This window comes from Mastigoproctus giganteus, chromosome 11 (genome assembly GCF_048544385.1).
Source record: "Mastigoproctus giganteus isolate SK-2022 chromosome 11, ASM4854438v1, whole genome shotgun sequence".
NCBI lineage: Eukaryota > Metazoa > Arthropoda > Arachnida > Uropygi > Thelyphonidae > Mastigoproctus > Mastigoproctus giganteus.
This window is the reverse complement of record NC_143585.1, coordinates 96,503,352-96,524,732: the sequence shown is the minus strand read 5'-3', so window position 1 is coordinate 96,524,732 and position 21,381 is coordinate 96,503,352. Positions and strand designations below refer to the sequence as shown.

Here is a 21,381-nt window from a genome sequence, read left to right as displayed (position 1 = left end):
CTGGGTCACTGTTTGACCATGTGGGACAAATTTATAATGCTCTGTGAGGCAAAAAATATAATAAGTATGATCTTCACATTTGATAGAGATTATCTTTTTTTTTTTTAAGCTTTGGAGATGATAGTCTTCCATTGAGGGTACTGGGCCTCTGTTTTCACGTAATAGCCATACACCCATGATTTGTCATCAGAAGTGATGGAAGAAACAAAGCATGGCTCAGCAGAAGCATGTTGACAAAGATTCTGACATGCAAGAATTCACTGCTTCCTGTGATCATCAGTGTGGATTTTGAGACACAACTTGGCTGAAATGCATCACATTTCCAAATCTTGTGTTAATTGATTGATATTCTCATAAGAAATAATAGTTTCAATAGCAACTTTATGGATAGTTAAATGTTGATCATAAATACAATCAATTGAATTGTTGATTTTGAAGTCAAAGGGTGTTCAGATTGAAGATCATCTTTGACACATAGACAGTGCTCTTTAAACTTTGTCAGTCACTGAAAAGTCTTAAAAAAAAAAAAAAAAAAAAAAACAAAAACATCTTCTGTGAAGCCATTTTTAATATATCATGGGTTCTGTGATTTTTTCTTAATTTTAAATAAAATTTAATGAAAATCAACTGCTTAGTAAAATTACTTATTTTAAAATGTAATGAAACACATAAAGCACCTTCTCTTCAATGTACACTAATTCAGACTGAATGCAGATATTCATATTGTGATTTCTGCATTACTTTGTCTGTTTGAGTCACTGAGCATGTTGAAAGAAGTTGCAGTTCACTCCCAAACTTTCTGATCACGCGTCTTATAAAGCGTGTGAACAGAAAGATTTTATAGATCTCTGCAAAAAGAATCACAAATCAATTAAAAAAACAAAAAAAGCAAATCACAAGTAATTAAAAAAGCAAATCATAAATGAATTAAAAGTGCTGTGGTTTAAAACAGTTTTGAAAATTATAGGAAAAAAGATAAACAGTATGAGAATAAAGAAATTGTCAGTATGAACAATATGGCATTGATAACATATTAGCATAACAGTTTCATTTGAGGTATGGGTAGTATTGGACAAAAAACTGCATCATCTTAAAAAAAGTAACATTTGTAGTGAAACATGTAAGATATTGTTTCATTACAGTCATTTTGTTTGTCGCAAAGCAAAGGTATTGCATCAGATAACGCTTTTATTGCATCAGCCGTTTCTATAAATACGGTGTTGGAAGGGTATACGTGCTCATTAGTATCATGTTTTGCGGAGGTGTAAGCATGGCTTCATATGTTCAGTTGACACCAAGAAAAAAAGTATATCTGTTGTTCTATCTCAGGAAGGGCTTTCTACACGTGCTATCGCTGATAAAGTAGACTGTAACCAGTCAACAGTATCTTGGGTGCTGAAATTAAAGCATGAAACCAGTGATGTGAAGAGAAAACCATAAGGCCTAATCCAGGTTGTCTCACAAGACTACACCTTCCCAAGATTGATATTTGATATGACTATGCCTTAGTAATCACCATGCTAGTGCTCTTGATCTAAAACTGGACTTTGAGATGGCCTCTGGTGTTGAAACAAGTGCACAAACTATCCAAACACGGCTTTCAGAATGTGGTCTGCATGCCTATCGGCCCACGAAGAAGCCTTCGTTGACCCAACAAATGAGGAAGAAACAACTTGCTTGGGCTAAAATGCATGTTTCATGGACAAAAGAGTAATGGGACACCATCTTTTCTGACGAATCGAAATTCAACCTGCATGGCTTGGATGGGAAGCGATATGTCAGAAGACGAAAACCGGGTTGCCTCTGCAACCAGGTGGGCAGGAGCAGCAGCGCATAGCACATGCTTCTTGATTAGACTGGGGTTCGAGCCTCCGTAGCCAGGTGGGCAGGAGCAGCAGTGTGTAGCACACGTTTCTTGATTAGACTGGGGTTCGAGCCCGTGACCATCAAATACGGAGGATGCAAAAAGGTCAGGTAATGACCACCGCATATCCCCGGAGCAATATGGCCTTATTTGTTAATGCTCCTAAAAAACAAACAACAGAAAACCAGAGGCATACCATCTTGGCTGCATAACACCTACTGTAAAGTTCCCCTTGGTCTGGGGATGCATAACAAGCAAAGAGGTGGGGCGAATTAAGTTTATTAATGGAACAGTGAATGCAGAAACCTAGGAGTGCCTGAGACCTATTATTAGAGATCACCACACAGATATCCAAAACTGCATTTTTCAATAGGACTCCGCACCTTGCCACACAGCAAAATTGGTAAGTTTTATGCTATTTAGATTTAATGATGAGTTGTGTTCTTGTCTGACAAGACTTAAAACATACTTACACCAATGTTTTCCCTCATTTTCCCCCCTTAAGGTGCAGTCATACCTCAGAAATGCTGCCATTACACTGTTGGACTGGCCCAGAAATAGAGCAGATTTGAACCCTATTGAAATTTGCTGGTACATAATGTCATCTAATATTACTTAGAAGAAGCCAACAAGCCAGATCCAGCTGCAGGAGAGCATTGTAAGGGTGTGGTACCACGAAATTGGGCAACCGTATATCCAGAAGTTGATTAACTCTATGTCAGATCGTTGCAAGGCTGTAATTGCAGCTGAAGGAACAACAACAAAATATTGAGGACTTATTTTGCTGATTTACAGTACATAATACTATTATGTTAATTGTCATTTCAATTTGTACATGTAAATGCAATAAAATGTATTTTTTTTTTTTTTTTTTTTTTAATGAAAACCCCAAACACAAGAGGTATTAGAACCTATAGTACCATTCTTGGGTTGGAGGTTGAGAAGATGAAAGAAGATATTTGTTGACATTAGACTTGAACTTCTGTAGACTGTAATTTTTAGGAAATACATATAAAGGAAGGTTGTTCCAGAAAATGGCAGTTGAATGAATAAACGAGGAAGTTGAAAAGTTGGTTCTGTGAGTTTGAAGTTGGACAGTAAATGGATGTTGGCTGGTAGCGGCACACGTTCGGACTGTTTTGAAAGAGAGAGCAGGAATTACAGAGGCAATTCAAAAGAACAGTGCCTATGGAAATATCCGTAGAAAAGGCATGCAGCAGAAACAGTACGTCTATGAGACAGAGTGGAGAGACTCTGTTAGAGAGGAGACATTAATTAACCTAACTGTCCTCTTCTGAATGGAATCTAGAAGCCTGAGAGAGGTTTTAGGGGCACCGCTCCAGACGTGGGAACAATATTCCATGATAGGGCAGATTTGCGATTTTTACAGTGAACAGCTTTTTGGAAGAAAAGTAACACGGAGAGCAAAAGAGAAAACCAAGTTTTTTAGATGCAGAGAAAGCAATATTTGTAATGTGCTTGTGCCAAGAGAGATTAGAAGTCAGGGTAATCCCCAAAAGAGATAAATCATTTTGCCTAGAAATCAGAGTGTGTCACCAAAGATAAGCATAGGAGCAGAAGAATCCTTTTTACAAGATAAAAGAAGGATTGAAATCAACTAAGTTGTCTTTGCCCCACTGGAGAATTACGTGGAGATGGGCATTTAAGGAATTGGTAGCGGATATTCAAGAAGTTGAAGCTGATTGAGCAGGGCAAGGTTTTTCAAAATGGATAGTGGAATGCAATGTGCTATCATTGGCAAAACTATGGATAGGATTTCCAGTCAATGGAAGAAGGTCATTAATATATATGAGGAAAAGAGAGGGGGAAAGAACTGAACCTTGGGGGACACCAGCATTAGTGTAGAAGTTAGAAGACAGAGAGCAATCTACCATCACCGTCTGTGAGCAATCAGAAAGAAAACTGGATAACCAATTACAAAAAATAGTTGGCAAACCATAAGATGGAAGCTTACTTAGAAGACCTTTATGCCTAACACGATCGAAAGCCTTTGAGATGTCAAGAGCAACTGCTTGTGTTTCACCAAATGTTTCCATTGAATTTGTCCATAAATGGATAACATAAGCCAGAATATCACCAGTGGATTGACACTGATGGAATTCCATACTGGCGATCGTTGATCAGATGGAAGGTTTCTAGGTAGTTTAAAAGAGTTGGCGGTTAATTGATTTCTCCATTACTTAAGAAAGAGTAGAAATAATTGCAATGGGATGATAATTGGATGGGAGGGGCTTGTCACCCTCTTTAGGAACTGGCTGGATATGAGCAAATTTCCAAGCAGAAGGAAAAACATCTTTGGAATAAGTGAAAAAAAGCGACAGAGAACAGGAGTAAGTTCAGGAGCACAGGTTTTGAGAACAAGTGGAGAAATGCCATCAGGACCTGGAGCTTTCTTAGCATTAAGATTCGTCAAAATCTTTCTGACATCCTTTTGACGGAAGACCACAGGATGCATTGAATGGAGCGTTTTGGGAATGGTGGGAGGTGTTTTACCAAGATCATTAATACATGAGTTGGAATAAAAATGGGATGCTAGCAGGTCAGCTTTATTCTTGGCTGAAGTGACAACAGAACCATCTGGTTTTGACAGAGGTGGGAGCAGAGATGGGCAAAAGTTGTGGCCAGTAGCTTTGGCAAGAGACCAGAGTGCTTGGCTACCATTAGGGCAAGAAGCAAGTTTTCTACTGTTAGCCTGTTCAACATCTAGTTTTGGACTGATTAATGACTGCTTTTACAATTGTTGCGAGCTTTGGTGTAGGCAGAAAATAAAACTGAAGAATTGGAAACAAGCCAAGTACAATATGCAACATTCTTCTCCTGAACAGCCTTATCACATTTATTGGAAAACCAAGGTTTTCCAATAAATAAAGGACATGATTTTAGAGTGGAGTGTGGAATAGATTCCATTCCTTCAAGAATAATTTCACTGACACGATCTGAGCAAATGTTGACATCAGAAGTTTTGAAACAGTAGTCCGACCAAGTAAAAGAAGAAAAGAAATCTCACAGGTCATCCCATTTTACATTCTTGTAATGCCAAACAATATGAGGTTGGGAATAGCCATGAGATAAAGGCTCCATTGGAGAAGACACAATCACCAAGTTGTGATCTGAGGTGCCTAAAGGACCACTCACTTCGACCCTGTACTTTGGAGGGTTATTTGTGAGAAAAAGATCAAGCATGTTGGGTGTATAATTAGGATTGTCCGGTATTCTTGTAGGTAAATGAACAATCTGTGCTAAGTCATTAGAAATTGCAAAATCCTTAGCATCTCAACCAGCTGGGTCGATGTGACTAGAAAACGGAAGCCAGCTGGAGTTGTGAACATTAAAATCACCAAGGAAAATTACCTCACTGTTAGGAAAGTTGGACTGGAGAAAGTAAAGTTGCAAAGAGAGGAAGTCAAAGAGCTCCAAGTGATTAGTCGAGTTGGGAGAATGGTAGAGACAACAGAAGAATTTGACACAATGAGGTACAGAGATTTTAAGCCAAAGAAGATCAAAAAGAGGAGATTCCAAATTACCAAGTCTCTGATAGGGAATATCAGAACGGACATATGCACAAGTACCACCTTTGAGGTGAAAGGAATCATACAGCGAATAATTTGGACAACTGAGATGAGCAGTAGTTGAATCAACCAATAACTGAGAGTCCGTCAGAAAAAGTACATGGGGTTTGGCAGACTGCAAATGGAAATGGACGTCGTCAAGATTAGAATTAAGACCACGTATATTTGTGAAATGAACTAGGAAGTGTTTGGGAGGCTTAGATCTTTTCGCAAATAAGCTTGTTCTGTTAGTTTGACAATTCATGGTGTATTCAATAGTAAGAAAAAGTGGGTACATGCCTTATGAAGTAATGAAATTTTTGGATATGGCATACATGTGGTTAGATATACCCAGGTCCTTGACATAACTTGGCCTCGAAAATGCCCTCTGCATACACACTACTCGGACTCTCTCCAGTCACTATCTGACAGAGTAGAGGTAGCAAGATTAATGCCAGATCCAGATGTTGATTAACTCTATGCCAGGTCATTGCAAGGCTGTAATTACAGCTGGAGGAGGAACAACAAAATATTGAGAACTTATTTTGCTGATTTACAGTACATAATACTATTATGTTAACTTGTCATTTCAATTTGTACACATAAATGCAATAAAATGTATGTTTGGTTGTCATGATTGCCATTTGCATGATTTCTCGTATTTCCATTAATTACGCGTTTTACCCTTTGGGAAGATATTTATGGCTATTAGGTATATCAGGTGGAGTCTTTTTATTGGATTTTATTCACAGAGATATATATATATATATCCCATCTAACAAAAGCATTTCGAACATTTTTGCAACCCATAATGTAGCGCAAAACAAATTATTTGCAAAATTCACAAGTGATGCATTTTTTTTTTTTCGCCACTGTACATTTATACTGTGGATAAGGCCAAATCTTGCTATGAAAGTTTTTATATTCTTTTAAAAGAAAAATGAAGTCGCCTCTAACACATTAAAATTTAACTATTACAGTACAGCATCAGTTATCCACAATAATTAATGTCAGACCTCTTCCAGATAGCCAAATTTTATGGATAATCGAATGTAAGGTAAGATTAAATAAATTCTGTTATAATGTATTAAGGTAAAAGAAAAAAAACTTTAAATATCGTGAAAAAAACCGAATTTATTTAATTAAAAAAATAATAATAACTTATACATAAAAATTTGCACATTTACATATGTATGTATATTTGGATTTACTGCAAATTTTATGCGGAAAAAATTAAGTAATATTTTAAAATAACGTTTGATCGTTTTTTTTTTCATTTGTTGTGAATTTTTTTGCTACTAAATCTCTCAAATTCCTTAACAATATCAATTTGATTATAACACATTCTTCCTGTTTTCTACCCATTTCGGTGCTGTTTCTTTCTTTTCGTTGACATTTTACTGCAAAAAAACAGAAAAATAATAAATCACACAGTGTCAATCCAATATTAGTCTTATTGAATGTGGAGCTAAACTAAACATATCAAATGAAGAGAACAAAATATGCCATGGAAAATTTGGTTCATGGAAGCAAATGACTAAACTCTATCACTCATGGTTTCCTAATCCAACATTTCCCCAGATATATGAAATAAAAAAACAGACAGAAATACTCTCGTAACATAATAAACATTTGTCTCAAATACTGCCATTAATAAAAAAAGAAGAAAAATTAGTCTTTCAACTTATTAGAGATAACTGATGTTCTGGATAACCAATGTTCTACTGTATTTTTCAATATCTTTTTTGTTGATATCTTAGGAAAATTTTCAAACTAATGATGTAACAAAATTATATTATACCACGTATAAGTATTGTTGCAATCTGCAACAAATAGTGCTAAAGAGATAGCTAACCGCAACCTGCATACAAACACAAAAGAAAAAAAAAAACTAAAACTACATAATGAAAAATAAAAATACTAATATCACCTCTAAGTATTGAAGAATGAAGAGTGTGAAAGGGTATGGTTGTGGCAGAAGAACACAAGAAAAAATGCTAATGATTGTGTATTTCCTTATTGAAGTTTGCAAACAATGTTATACTACATATGAGAATTGCTGCAAACTGCTATAAATAATGCTGAAGAGGTGCTAGCTGCAATGACATGAAGAAGAAGAAGAGCAGGACAACAAAGTGCATGATAGCTTCATACCATAAAGCAGGAAAGTGGACTGAATTTACAAGGACCTAATGAAGCCATTAAAAACAAATGATTATGGAAAAAGTTTGCCTGTCAGTTTTTCACTCTCAGAGGATTAAACAGGTCATATAAGAACTTGTTTTTTTTTAAAATTTAACTAATAAGAAGTCCTGAAAAAACAAGCCATAATAGTGTATGACCAGTTATTAATTCTTTCCAGATTTGTGCTGCTTCACATTGTTATCAAAACACTCAAAATTTCTCAAGCATTATTGTGATCCTTGGAATATTTTAAACCAAAAACAGCTGGTTTAAATAGTAGTTGGTTTCAGTAAATTTATTCTTTTCATTACATCCAGTCCACTGAACCTTTACAATAATTGATGTCTGTGTGTAGACATACCCTTCATCTCATACATTAGAAATGAAATTAGACTGTGATAAAATGTTACTCTGCTGTAAACTAAAATGCTATTCTGATCCTCATGAGTTGTCACACGCAAAGATACTAAGCTAAGTATTAAGCCAAATCCATTGCTTTCCATTCCACCCAATGGTCTGACATACTCCCAACTGGTTTTATTCAGATATTTGAATGTTGTATTACAATGTGGCTTCTAACAGTTCTGAAATGAAAATGGCCCACTTTGTGAAGAGAATGACATCGGTAAAGTTCTAGTTGTAGTAGTTATCATGGTCTTTTGGTTGAAAAGTATCCTTACTATAGAATATGTCAGTGATTACCATTCCATGCACTTATTACCTGTCTCTGAGGCAGAAAAAGACCTTGTTATATTTGCAGCGTGCCATGAAGAATAAGAGAGAGAGAAACTTAACATATCCTGCCAAAGTGCTTTAGAATCATAATCTATCCTATTCTGGTGGTGATGTGACCCAACAGAATCACAGACTACTTCTCTTTGATTCTCTCAGAAATAGCTTTGCAGTTTCAAATGATCTGTAGCACTGAAGTAACGGAAAATGTTCAGCCTTTTATGTCCTATACAACTGAATATAAATAGTACTATACATTTAGTGATCACTGAATTATGACCACCTCATCGATAATGGACTGTGCCACATGGCTTGCAGTATAAAAAGTCAAACAGCTTCATACACTAGAGCATTAATGATTTGCATCTGGTCATGCAAGTCAAAGTGATAAAGTGGCACTTATCGGATGTAGCAAATATGTCACAGAGTTTCAGAAGGGCATGATTGTGGAAGCTCATATGTTGGACATTTCCATATTGGAAACTCATATGTTGGACATTTCCATATTGGAAACAGCGTCTTGTCAGTTGATCACATCCCACTGTGGTTATGGTATACAAAGAATGATCAAACCACCTCCCGCCGATAGAACTGTAAAAGATTATGCAAGGTGGATGTTCATGGTAAGTGAATGGTGCAGCGCATTGTACAGACTCAACAGCAGGTCACTTTGCAACAGTTAACATCATAGTACAATGTGAGGAATGCAAGAATAATATCCCAAATGATGATATACCACATACTCAAGGGGTTCCACAGCAGATGACCCAAGAGATACTGGTGATCGTTGTCGATAGCAAATGCTGTGGTGTCAACCACGTGCTGGTTGGACACTCTAGGACTGGAAATGAGTATGCTGGTGGTCAGCAAGTCCAAATATCTGGTGCCAACAGATGCCCACATGTGTGGTGCAAGCAACACAAGTTCATGAACTCGTGCATTGTGCCCACTATCCAGTTACATTTTTTGCATTTTTCTGTCCAGAAAAAAAAATTACATTTTTTTTCCTGGACAGAAATGGGATCTTTCAAGATGATAATGTGCCGTGTCATCAGGCAAACACTGTGCACAAGCGGTTTGAAGAATACAGCAAAGATATCATTCATCTTGATTGGCCTTGAAATTTGCTTGACCTCAGTCCAATTGAATACCTGCAGGTGCTCAATTGGACTGAGGAGAAGATTCTTCCTCTTTCCAGAAGAATTGTTCTGGTGGAAAGGGAAAATTAGGGAAAATGTGGACATGCAACTGTCATCTGTTCCAACATTGGAAAGACTTGCAGATAGCAAGGATGTGGATCCTATGGATGTCTTCAGACATCTAGTGGATTCATGCCTAGGCAGTGGCACATTTATCCTATAGGCAAAACAGACAATTGCCTAGGGCCCCGATCAGAGGGGGGGGCCCCCAAAATCACTGTTTCAAAAACTCATTGCTGTTTTTTACTAATATTTCTAAGTGATTTTTATTGGAAACTGAACTTTCTAACTTCCAAGGTCAATGAACTTTATTTGAAAATTATATTTTTTTCAAAAATGTTTTTACCGATTTTGATGAAATTTTATATTTAGATTTTCCTTAAATAGTTAATTAAAAAAATACAGACTGTCTTGTGTGCAACTGGTGCTGCTGGCGTTCTTATGCTTAAGGCAGTACAGTAGCAGGGAGAAGGTAGCCACAATCTTATCAACTGGTCTTGAGTGAATGTCCAAGCCAAACTGAGGTGCAGTGGAATAATTCAGCAGTTTTTTATTTTAATGAGTGTAAGAAACCTAAATGAACGAAGGTAAGAACATTAAATATTGAGTTGACAGAAGATCACGGAACAAAGTTCAGCTCTCCATGTTCTTCTATCACTCAATGTTTAATATTGAGGGGGGCCAATTCCATATTGCCTTGGGCCTCATGAAGGTATAACGCACCTCTGTGCCTAGGCGAATAGCAGCTGTTATCTGTATGAACAAATATCCAACACAGTATTAGGTAGATAGCCATAATTTTATGATCACTCTTTGTAATTAATATAACTTTTTTTTTAGATTGGTATAAACTGTAGTTTAGTGGTACCTTGAAATCTGATTATTAAGCAGATGTTTTTGTTTAGATGAAATTATAAATTAAAATTAAGAAGTACTTCATAGTATTTTAGAGTGTTTGTATTGCATCATAGTGTAGTAATTAAAGTATTGTGTAGTATATTGAAATTTATTCTGATTGTAATTAGTGATTTAGCCACAATTATGATAATCTAGGTCTGATAAGAAATACTGACATGGGGGAGATGGAGTATTACTGCAGGTGATTCTATTGTAACAGCTTTGTCTGCTGTACTGACTGAGGTACCTATTTGAAACTATATGTAGAGGTTGCAATAGTGTCATAAATGATTCCTTTTTATGTCTTAGTTGAAAATAAAGTGAGAAAATTAAGCATAACTCAGAATTTTGTTGGATGAGATTGGCTGACTGAAAAAAAGGAGTTAATTCCTTGGAAGGAATTAATTTGGGTCTCATTGAGCACCCAGGTGTTAGTATTAATATTAGTAGTGGCAAATGATGCAAGAAAGCAAGATTATAAAGCATCAGCCAAAAAAAAAAAAAAAAAAACCCTACACACTTTATCCATCATACCCTCCAAGAATTTGTCTGGTTCTTCCTTGAATTTACTCAAACCATTCGATTCCACAACAGATGGACGTATGTTCCAATCTGCTGGTTGAAGGCAAACTTTTGCACATTTATCCTGCAGCCATCCTTCTTCAACTTGAATTTATGCCCCCTCATGTGTGTGTGGTCTCAGCAGCAGGAGGAAGGGTGCCATCAATATTTAGCTTACTCAATCCATTCAAGGCCTTAAACATCTCAATCAGATCTCTTCACAGATGCTGCAGTTTGCTGAACTATCAATTAATAAGAGTGCCCTTTTGTTCCTTTTCCAATCTGGTTGGCCTTCTCTGTACCCATTCCAGCAGAATTAACTACTCAGTCCATTCTCAGCTTACTCAATCCATTCAAGGCCATGTCTTCACAGGTGCCTTAGTCTCCAGATGCTGCAGTTTGCTGAACTATTAATTAATAAGAGTGCGCTTTTGTTCCTTTCACCAATCTGATTGCCCTTCGCGGCACTCATTCCAGCAGATCTACATCCTTCCTAAAGTGAGGCTTCAAGACCTGTATATAGTACTCAAGATGAAGTTTAACCATCGCCTCGTACAAAGGGATCATTACCTTCTTATCCCTTCAGTAAAGTTTTTGTATATCATTGACAAAACCCCATGAGCTGCCATGGCAACCTGTCTGCACTTCTCAGAGAACTTCATATCTGACTGCAGAATTAACCCCAGGTCCTTTTCATGTTCCACTGACCTGAGTTAATCACAACACAGTTAATCTGGGATTACTGTTACTTACAATACCTTGCATTTGTCAATGTTAAACTTCAACTCTCATTTCCCAGCCCATTGACCTAATTTTCTTAGATCTTGTTGCAGATCTGCAAACTGAGATATTAGGCCTTGATATACTTACATCAATATCATTAATAAATATTGAAAGCAAAAATGGGCCCAGCCCTGGGCAATTCCACTAATAACATTAGTCCATGAAGAACAGTGCTCATTGATAACCACTCTGTCTTCTCCTACTCTTTATCCATAACCTTTACCTTTAACCATCTCTTTATCCATAGCAGTAACTTGCTCTTCATATTATGAAAGGCTTTCCTGAAATTCAAGTATAGGATATCAAAATTACTTTTTGCATTCATTTCCTTTGTGACTGCATCATATTCAAGGCAGGTATATTCAAGAAGTTATATCTGTTTTTTACAGACCAGAGTTTGTTGAAATGGAAAATGGACTGTATTGGCCTATCATCAGAAACTATGGATTGGATTTTCAGTCAGTAGAAGAAGATCTGTATTATATGTGTGGAAAAAGGGTGGGTGAAAGAATAGAAATTTTGGGATCCTCTATATTGAACCCTAGAGGACAGAAAACCTTCTACCATCTTGTGCAAGTGATGAATCGCTTGGATATTAGTAAAAATGTAATGTATTCATATATTGAGTACTAGAGAGATGATCTTGGGATCAGCCTCCTGCTCAAAAATTTATGGAAGATTTAATTGCATATTAGTAGAGAAAATTTATTGGAAAAAAACTCTACAATATGGATGAAAACAGATATAAAAATATAAGATGTTACCTACAAAAATAATGGCAAAAAAAGCTGAGCCTGCAACACAAGGATACAAAAAATCCAGAGAAAGAGAGAGAGAGAGAGAGAGAGAGAGAGAGAGAATCAAGGTGGATTCAATACAAGGTGAATTGTTTATACCAATTTGCAACAACACTGTAACCTGTGCCAGTCTTCTCCGTAAACAACAACTATTTCTTTGTGGATTTTTTTTGTGTTTTTCCTTGCAAGAAAGAGGACTACATGAACTGAATCACTGATCTGTATTCCAGTTATCCATTGTGACACTTTACTTCATTCAGTGCTGCAAAATTAAAAGAAATGAATTGTCAGATCGAAACCAGAATTTGTCATTGCTATAGAGATTTCAAGGTACCAAAGGTTGTTTTCCAGAATAAAATAAGAAGCACCATATATGATGCTTGTTATTTCATTATGAGAGTTTGACTGACTTTTCTAACCTTTTCATATAATATTTATTTCATAAAATTACTTTTACTCACTTTCAGCACTAATTAGCTTGATCAAGTTTTTGCTTAGCCATGAATCAGACCTAGTCAAGAAATATAATATTTTTCAATTAGCTGCTCAGGTAAGACTTGCTACTTTATAAAAAAAATTTTGAATCACACTTTATAGTTTTATCAAAAAAGCAGGATGCCATATAGATTTTTAATGTTATGGAATTTACTTAATCATTTATATTACTTTTCCTATCATTTCATTTCAATGTCTTGAAAGTGCTGGACCTGTTAGTTTTGGTATTCATTGACATATCTGCCAATTTAACTAGTATTTGTAGTTCTTTTATATTATGTGTAAAATTTACTTTTTTGGATTTTATTTGTAGTTCCTCCCTTCCCCAATATGCAAATATATGTTTACTTATAAAAATAAGACTTTATAAATAAAACATTTATTGATTGTCAAGTTTGCTGGTTCAATAACTCACCATTTAATGGCAGTTTGGCATGCTTAAAACTTTTATCAGTCACATGACTGATTAGAAGTGAACTCATGATTAACTTTGTAGATGCACTAGAGTTAGTGGCAGGGTATGGTGATGAACAGATTTGCAGCTGGGTTATTGGGCACTGTGATGGATGGGCAAAAAAATGAATTCTCATTTCAAGCACTACATATTTCTTAGAATATCAATGGTGTCTATTTTTTATTTTATTAATAATAATAATAATGTCCACTTATTGTCTATAAATGTGTATTTGTGTTCTTTAACAATTTTTATTAAAATGCAAGATGGCCTTTTGTGACTTCTTCAGGATACTATTTTGAAGGCAAAGAGGTTTCAGAGATAGAAATAACCAATTTAGTATTATTATTAGTAGTGGAAAATGATGTAAGAAAGCAACTTTACACAAGCATCAGCCCCCCCCCCAAAAAAACTGTTCACTTCAACAACAACAGATTAGTATTGGCATTATTATTATTATCAATTTATTTCTCTGTTGAGGAGACACCCCTGGTACAACCATTGGCTAGAAGGGTGTGAGTTACATTCTAAGGTGTGAAGCGAACCCCCATGAGCAAAAGGTTACAACGTCAATGGGATGTTCACCCTGAAAGGTTGAATACAGAATTTTGAAATACATGAGTAATTATGATTTTATAATAGAATATTTAAAATTTTGACATCTAGAATACTGAGAATATATATAGTTAAAAGGGATCAAAATTAAATGCAGTGTTTGAGCTGAGTGGCTGTGCACTACAGTTGCACAAGACAATAGGAGTTGGCAAAGGCTTTCAATCTATAGGATTCTTCATTACAGAGCTTTTTCAGTTCAATTCTCAGTTGATTGAAGAATTCTATTGTGTTTGCTGGAAAAAAGCGACTTAGGCTGTCCAGGTTTTTTAAGTTGCTTTGAGGCCCCAAGTGCCAAGCGATTCTGTGATCAAGTGACTTTGCTCTGAATTAGCGCTCTTTCTTGAAGTAGAAATCGTTTCCTTATTTAAAGCATTTATTAACACACAATTAAATAATCCATAGTAAAGAAAGCAACTTTACTAGATTAAGAAGGAAAGCAACCTTCTCTCTCTCTTTTATTTTTTGGTTATATATTAATTACTAACCTCCTAGTGCTTGGTCACAGGGGTGGCACTGCTCCTGCCTCCACGTGGCGGGGCCGGTAACCTGGAAGGGAAAAGCTCTCCCTTCCAGGGCGAAATGGAGCGAACTGACTCCAATACCCAGGAATCCACTGGGTCAACGGACCCGAATAGAACTGACCCAAGATATGAGAAATCTAGTTCTTTCGGAGACACCTCTAAGGCAATCAGAAAAGGCGATACAAATGACTCTGTCTCCACAAAGAGATTAAAAACAGACGTTAAAATTTTAATTTCCCCAACATACATTATTATACATTCAAAGACTGAGAAAGCGGTAGGGCAATTGTCACCCTTTCTCATACAAAAAACTCTTGAGAGTTATGTCGGCCCACCAAAACAAGTTAAAAGACTAAAATCAGGCGACATTTTGGTAGAAACAGCCAACGCTAAACACTCCGAAAAATTATTACAAATGACAACCTTTGCAGGAATACCAGTAACGGTATCCCCACACAATACATTAAATACCTCAAAAGGTGTCATTACGGAATGGGACCTTCTAAATGTGCCCGAAGAGGAAATTCAAATCGAGCTTCAGGAACAAGGAGTCATAAGTGTTAAAAGAATTACAATTAAAAAAGAAGGGATAATCACCCCCACCAGGAATCTGATACTCACCTTCAACACACCTAAAGCGCCCAGATCAGTAAAAGCTGGATATCTACACTGCAATATAAGACCGTACATCCCGAACCCTCTCCGTTGTTTCAACTGTCAGAAGTTTGGTCACTCACAGACAGTATGCAGAGGAAAACTAACATGTGCAAACTGTGGTTCGCAAGAACATGCCACTTCTACTTGCACAGCTGGAAACCATAAATGTGTAAATTGTAAAGGGGAACACACCGCATATTCAAAGGAGTGTGAAATTTGGAAGAAGGAAAAAATGATACAAAAATACAAAGCAGAAAATGGAGTTTCATATCAGGAAGCTAAAAAGGCGATTATAATAAATATAGCAAACAAACCTTCTTATGCGCAGATTACCACAACCAAAAAGGCTCCGGAAATTAAATTACCCAATTCAAAATGTTGTGGCACACAAACGGATGTCACAATCCCCCCCCCAGGAGAATCCATCTCAGAATGGGTTCGTGAGTTTTACAAACCATCTCCATCACAAAAACAAGAAAAGATTATCAATACTCCGTTATCTTTCCCACCAGATAATTCAGAAAATGTAAGGAGAAAAGGAAACAAAGAAAAGCTAGGTAGTACAGGGAAAAAGATTTCAGAACAAATGGATACAGATGCAAGAAACCAAGGAGAGGAACCAGTCCTCGAAATCTTCACTGAAGAAGAAATGGATACGGGTAGACCATACTTTTCAAAGAAAGATAAAATTAAGGTAGACAAAGTTAAATCAGCCCCAAGGAAGCAATCCGAGGGAACATCTAACCTCAAATGACAGGTACAATTATCCAATGGAACTGTCGAGGTTTTCGCTCAAACACTAACGATGTTATAGACCTCATCACCCAGTATCACCCACTAAGTATCTGCCTACAAGAAACATATTTAAAACCACAGGACAATAGTATAATCAAAAATTATATCATATATAGAAAGGATCGCATAACGAATGGAACAACGAGAGGAGGAGTTGCAATATTAGTTAACAGACATGTACCTTCCCAAACAATACCATTGAACACACCATTAGAAGCAGTTGCAGCCCGTCTAGCAATAGGCTTCAACATTACCATAGCCTCAATATATATACCCCCTAATCAAGAATTCCAGTTTAAGGATTTCGAAGAGCTGATCACTCAGCTACCACCTCCATTCTTTATCTTAGGTGACCTAAATGGACATCACCCACTATGGGGCGATCCCAAAATAGACCAAAAGGGTAAGCAAATAGAAAAATTAATTGTCGAGAACAACCTAATGATTTTAAATGACGGCACACACACATATTTCCACCTTCCATCAAAAAGCAGTTCTGCAATAGACTTATCAATCTGTTCCCCAACACTGTTCCCTATGACTAAATGGAGCGTGCACGAGACTCCATTGAGTAGCGACCACTACCCTATTATTTTGAAAATCACGACGAAAACACCATGTCAAGTCAGTAGGCACCCCAGGTGGAAAATATATGATGCAGATTGGGAAACATTCAGGTTACTAGCCAAGTTAGACTGCAACATTATTAAACGAGAATCAGTACAAACATCAGTAGCCTATGTTACTGATAGTATGCTTCAAGCTGCCGAAAAGACAATACCTAAAACATCTTCTAACATTAGAATATATCCAAAACCATGGTGGAACAAAGAGTGCTGGGAAGCTAAAAAAGAGAGAAATAGAACCTGGAACCTCTTTCGCAGAAATCCAACAACAGACAATCTGATACAATTCAAGAGAGCCAGAGCTAAGGTCAGGAAAGTGCAAAAAATAAGCAAAAAAGCTGCTTGGATGAAATTTGCATCCACTATAACTATTTCCACACCAGCTACACTTATCTGGAAAAAGATCAGAAGGATGACAAATAATTCTCAATCAAACCCCTCTCCCTTGCTAGATTGGAAGGGACAGCTGGTTACAAATACCTTAGATATAGTCAATGTGCTTGGTGAAAATTTTTCGAATACATCTGCTAATTGTGCATACCCCACTGCTTTCAAAACATACAAGAAAGAGGCCGAAAAAATAAAACTAAACTTTTCTAGCAATCAGTGTGAACAATACAACTTGCCGCTCACAGTAGCAGAACTAAAACAAACTCTAGTGCAGGCAAAACACAGCGCAGTCGGTCCTGATGAAATCCATTATGCAATGATACAACAATTAGATGAACAGTCCCAATTAGCGCTGTTAGATCTATACAACAAAATATACTTGGAAAATTCTTTCCCAAAAAAATGGCACCACGCAATAATACTAGCTCTCCCAAAACAGGGAAAAGATCTATCAGACCCACAGAACTATCGTCCCATAGCTTTGACCAGCTGCTTAGGCAAGATCTTAGAGAAAATGGTCAACAATAGACTAACATGGTATCTAGAAAATAATGATCTTCTCAACTCAGAACAATTTGGCTTCAGAAAAAATCGCTGTACCTTGGATGTACTTATACAACTGGAAAATCAAGTAAGAAATGCGTTTCTCAGGAAACAACACCAAGTCATGGTTAATTTTGACATCCAAAAGGCATACGATACCACGTGGCGATATGGTATACTTAAAAGATTACATCAACTTGGCCTTAGAGGACATCTACCCCTCTACGTATGCAATTTCCTTAAGAATCGGACCTTCCAAGTTCGAATGAACAATACACTTTCCAATATATTTTATCAAGAAGAAGGGGTCCCTCAAGGATCTGTACTTAGTGCCACACTTTTTGCAATCCACTTCAGCACAATACTAGAACAAATTCCAAACAATATCTTCACAACTGTTTATGCTGATGATTTCAGCATTTCTTATCAAGCGCAGCATATGAGGACAATAGAGCGGCAATTGCAAGTAGCCATTAACAGAGTCATAAAATGGACAGAAAGAAATGGATATAGAATATCGGTACAAAAGACTGCATGTATACATTTCTGCAGAAAAAGGAATCTCCATCCAGACCCAGAACTCAGGCTGAAAGAACAGATCATCCCAGTTGAAAATAGTGTCCGTTTCTTAGGATTAGTTTTTGACAAAAAACTGACTTTCCTAGAGCATATCAGCCACATAAGAGTCCACTGTTTGAAGAAAATGAACATCTTGAAGGTCCTATCCGCTATATCCTGGGGAGCAGACAGGACAATCCTACTACGTTTATATCGCCTTCTCATTCGGTCTAAGCTAGACTATGGTGCCCCAGTCTATGATTCGGCAAGACCTAGTGCCCTGGGATGGCTCGATCCGGTACATCACTGCGCACTCCGTTTAGCCCTTGGAGCTTTCCGCACCTCACCCGTGCAGAGCCTGTACGCCGAAGCTCAAGAACCTCCTCTGCAAATCAGAAGACAAAATCAATTACTCTCTTATGCAGCTAAAATAAAATCCTTACCAGATCACCCTCTACACAAAACTCTTTTTACTTCTGAATGGGAACAACATTATCAGCAACAACAAAGAATCAATAAACCTGCGAATGTAAGATTAAAAAACCTTCTTCTCAGTAGAGAGCTTAACCTAGATAACATAATTCCGCTGACGAAGCAGTCTACCCCACCATGGATAATCAGACAACCTTTATGCGACTTCTCCTTCCACTTCTGGGACAAACAAACCCTTTCCCATATAAACCATCAACAGCTGCACGCTGCTTATAAGGCACAATTTTCAGATCATTGCTTTTTATATACAGATGGATCCAAAACTGATTCTCATGTGGGAGCGGCAGTTTACTTTTCTGACATCACATTGGCCCAAAAACTCCCAAAAGACTGTAGCATTTATACTGCAGAACTGCAAGCCATTATGTTAGCACTAAACGAAATCGACCATTCAAGTTTTCAAAACAGCATAATTTTTACTGACTCTCGTAGTTCCATGATGGCAATACAAAATATCAGTTCTAACAAACATCCACTACAACAGCAGATTCAATACAGAATATCCAAACTCCTTGAACAACATCGTAACATTAGATTTTGCTGGATCCCAAGCCATGTCGGAATACATGGTAACGAACAAGCAGACAGAGCTGCTAAAGAAGCCAACAACAATATTTCCGCATCAGAATATATCTCTTTCTCAGACTACAAACGCGTTATTGATCACAGTGGGATACATCACTGGCAGCAGCAATGGCAAGTACTTACCACTAACAAATTGCATCAGATTAAAAGATTACTCCAACCATGGAAATCCAGCATTCAGAAAAATAGACGCGATGAAGTGATACTTGCTAGGTTAAGGATAGGACACACATATTTCAGTCACTCTTATCTTTTGCGAGGAGAAGATCCACCCCTATGTCCTATCTGTCACACACAACAAACAGTAGAACATGTACTGATTACTTGTCCAGCCTTTGCAGATGATCGCCGAAACTCCTTCAAAGAGCTAAACAAACATCACTCCCTCACTCTCAAAACCATACTGGAAGATAGAAAAAATATAGCAGATGTTTTTCAGTTCCTCAAGAAAATAAATTACTATAATCAAATATAAAACTAAATATTACCTATTACTCTTGGAAATTATTAGCAGCAATATACCAATTAGAACAAAACCGATATATTAAATCTTACAGGCGCATTTTAGCCACAGTAGCTCTTGCGCCAAGAATTCTTAAATCAAATCAAATCAAATTAAGTTGCTTTGAAGAGGATGTCTTGTTTCAGCATTCCTGGTAGCTTCTCGATGAGAGTGAAATAAGCCATTAATACTGGGAGTGTCTAATCTTCCTGTTAGCAGTTGGGCTAATGTGAAAATGTTCTTGTGTTAATTGTCTGTTTCCAGGGAGGAATACTGAGATTGTAAAGTAGGATGGCTCTAGAGATTGTAAATGGGTGATTCGGGATCCTGTTCAGCCATCTCAAGAGCCAGTATTCAATACCTAGGAAAGCTTTCAGGTTGCTTGGTAGAGCAGAGGACTAAATCTGTGATGCATACAGTGGGATGGGAAGTATACATTTCAAGATATAATTTTTAACAAGATCTGGGTTTCTAATGCCAATTAACTCCTGTTTGGCAGCCCAGAGTGCTGCATATGTTTTTGCTTTGATGAAATCAAAGTGCTTGGAGAATGTTAGTCCCTCATCCCATTTTAGGCCAAGGTCTATGTGTGATTTAACTTTTAGAACTTCGCATCCGCTTACCAGCATAGAGATATTGTTCCTGCTGTCTTTTTCTTTGTAATTGTCATCTGGTCAGATTTGTTTGGGTTTAAATGTAATCCAATACAGTTTTTTTTTTTTTTTTTTTTTTTTTTTTTTTTTTTTATGAAAACCCCAAACACGAAAGGTATCAAAACCTATAGTACTTAGTACCGTGCATGGGTTGAAGGAGAAGTATGGGGAGAGGGGGATGCCGGAAACTTTGCTCTAGCGACTAAACATGGGTTTCACTACTTCAAGCCTCCAATAAGCAAAGTGGTGGTATTTCACCGGTTGATGAAAGTCATCTACCACCTGAAAATTGAGGTAATGCTCCAGTTCTTTTATTGTGTTATTGGCGTGTTGATTTGGGGGTTCAGAAAATTTATTGCCCGCAATTCACCACCAGCAATTAATCGCTAGCAGTTTACCGCTGTGTCAGTTTATTGCATAAACAATTAGTATTAGTATTAGTATTAGTAACGGCCGTATGGTGCAAGAAAGCCTATGGCTTATGCTGCACCAGCCAAAAAAAAAAAAAAATAAAATAAAATAAAAATAAATAATAATAATTAATAAATAAATAAATAATAATAATTAATAAATAAATAAAAATAATAAAATGAAATAAAAAATAAATTTATAGGCTATAAATAATTTATAGCCTACAAATGATCGCTAGCATATTTTACCATCTAGAAGCAATGAGATGTGTTTGGTCAAATCATAAAAAGTTATTTTTTATTTAAGTTTCTGCCTTAAGCTATGATTAGCATATTTTTGGAATTCTATGAACTATGAGGGAATAGTACGGAAATAAAAAAACACATGTATGGAAATATGTAATTCGATAGGTAGATTATGTATTTTAATAGTTACACGTATCACAAAAATAGTAAAAACATCCATTATTTAAACAATATAACAATTGGTTAATTTTAA

At 36.7% G+C, this 21,381-nt stretch overlaps 1 protein-coding gene across 4 annotated transcripts in view; it reads left to right on the top strand.

Moving 5' to 3' along the window:
• Window positions 1–21,381, top strand: part of LOC150078282 (armadillo-like helical domain-containing protein 3) — a 405,573-nt gene that overhangs the window by 272,585 nt on the left and 111,607 nt on the right. For 3 of the 4 annotated variants that reach the window (XR_016547653.1, XM_090385515.1, XM_090385516.1), the window contains exon 21: window positions 13,054–13,136. The exons of the other annotated variant lie outside the window; for it this stretch is intronic. Coding sequence is in view for 2 of the 3 variants with exons in the window: in XM_090385515.1 (XP_090241641.1) it covers window positions 13,054–13,136 (83 nt within the window). In the remaining variant the exon portion in view is untranslated. The remainder of the gene's footprint in view (window positions 1–13,053; window positions 13,137–21,381) is intronic. 4 annotated transcript variants of the gene reach the window in all.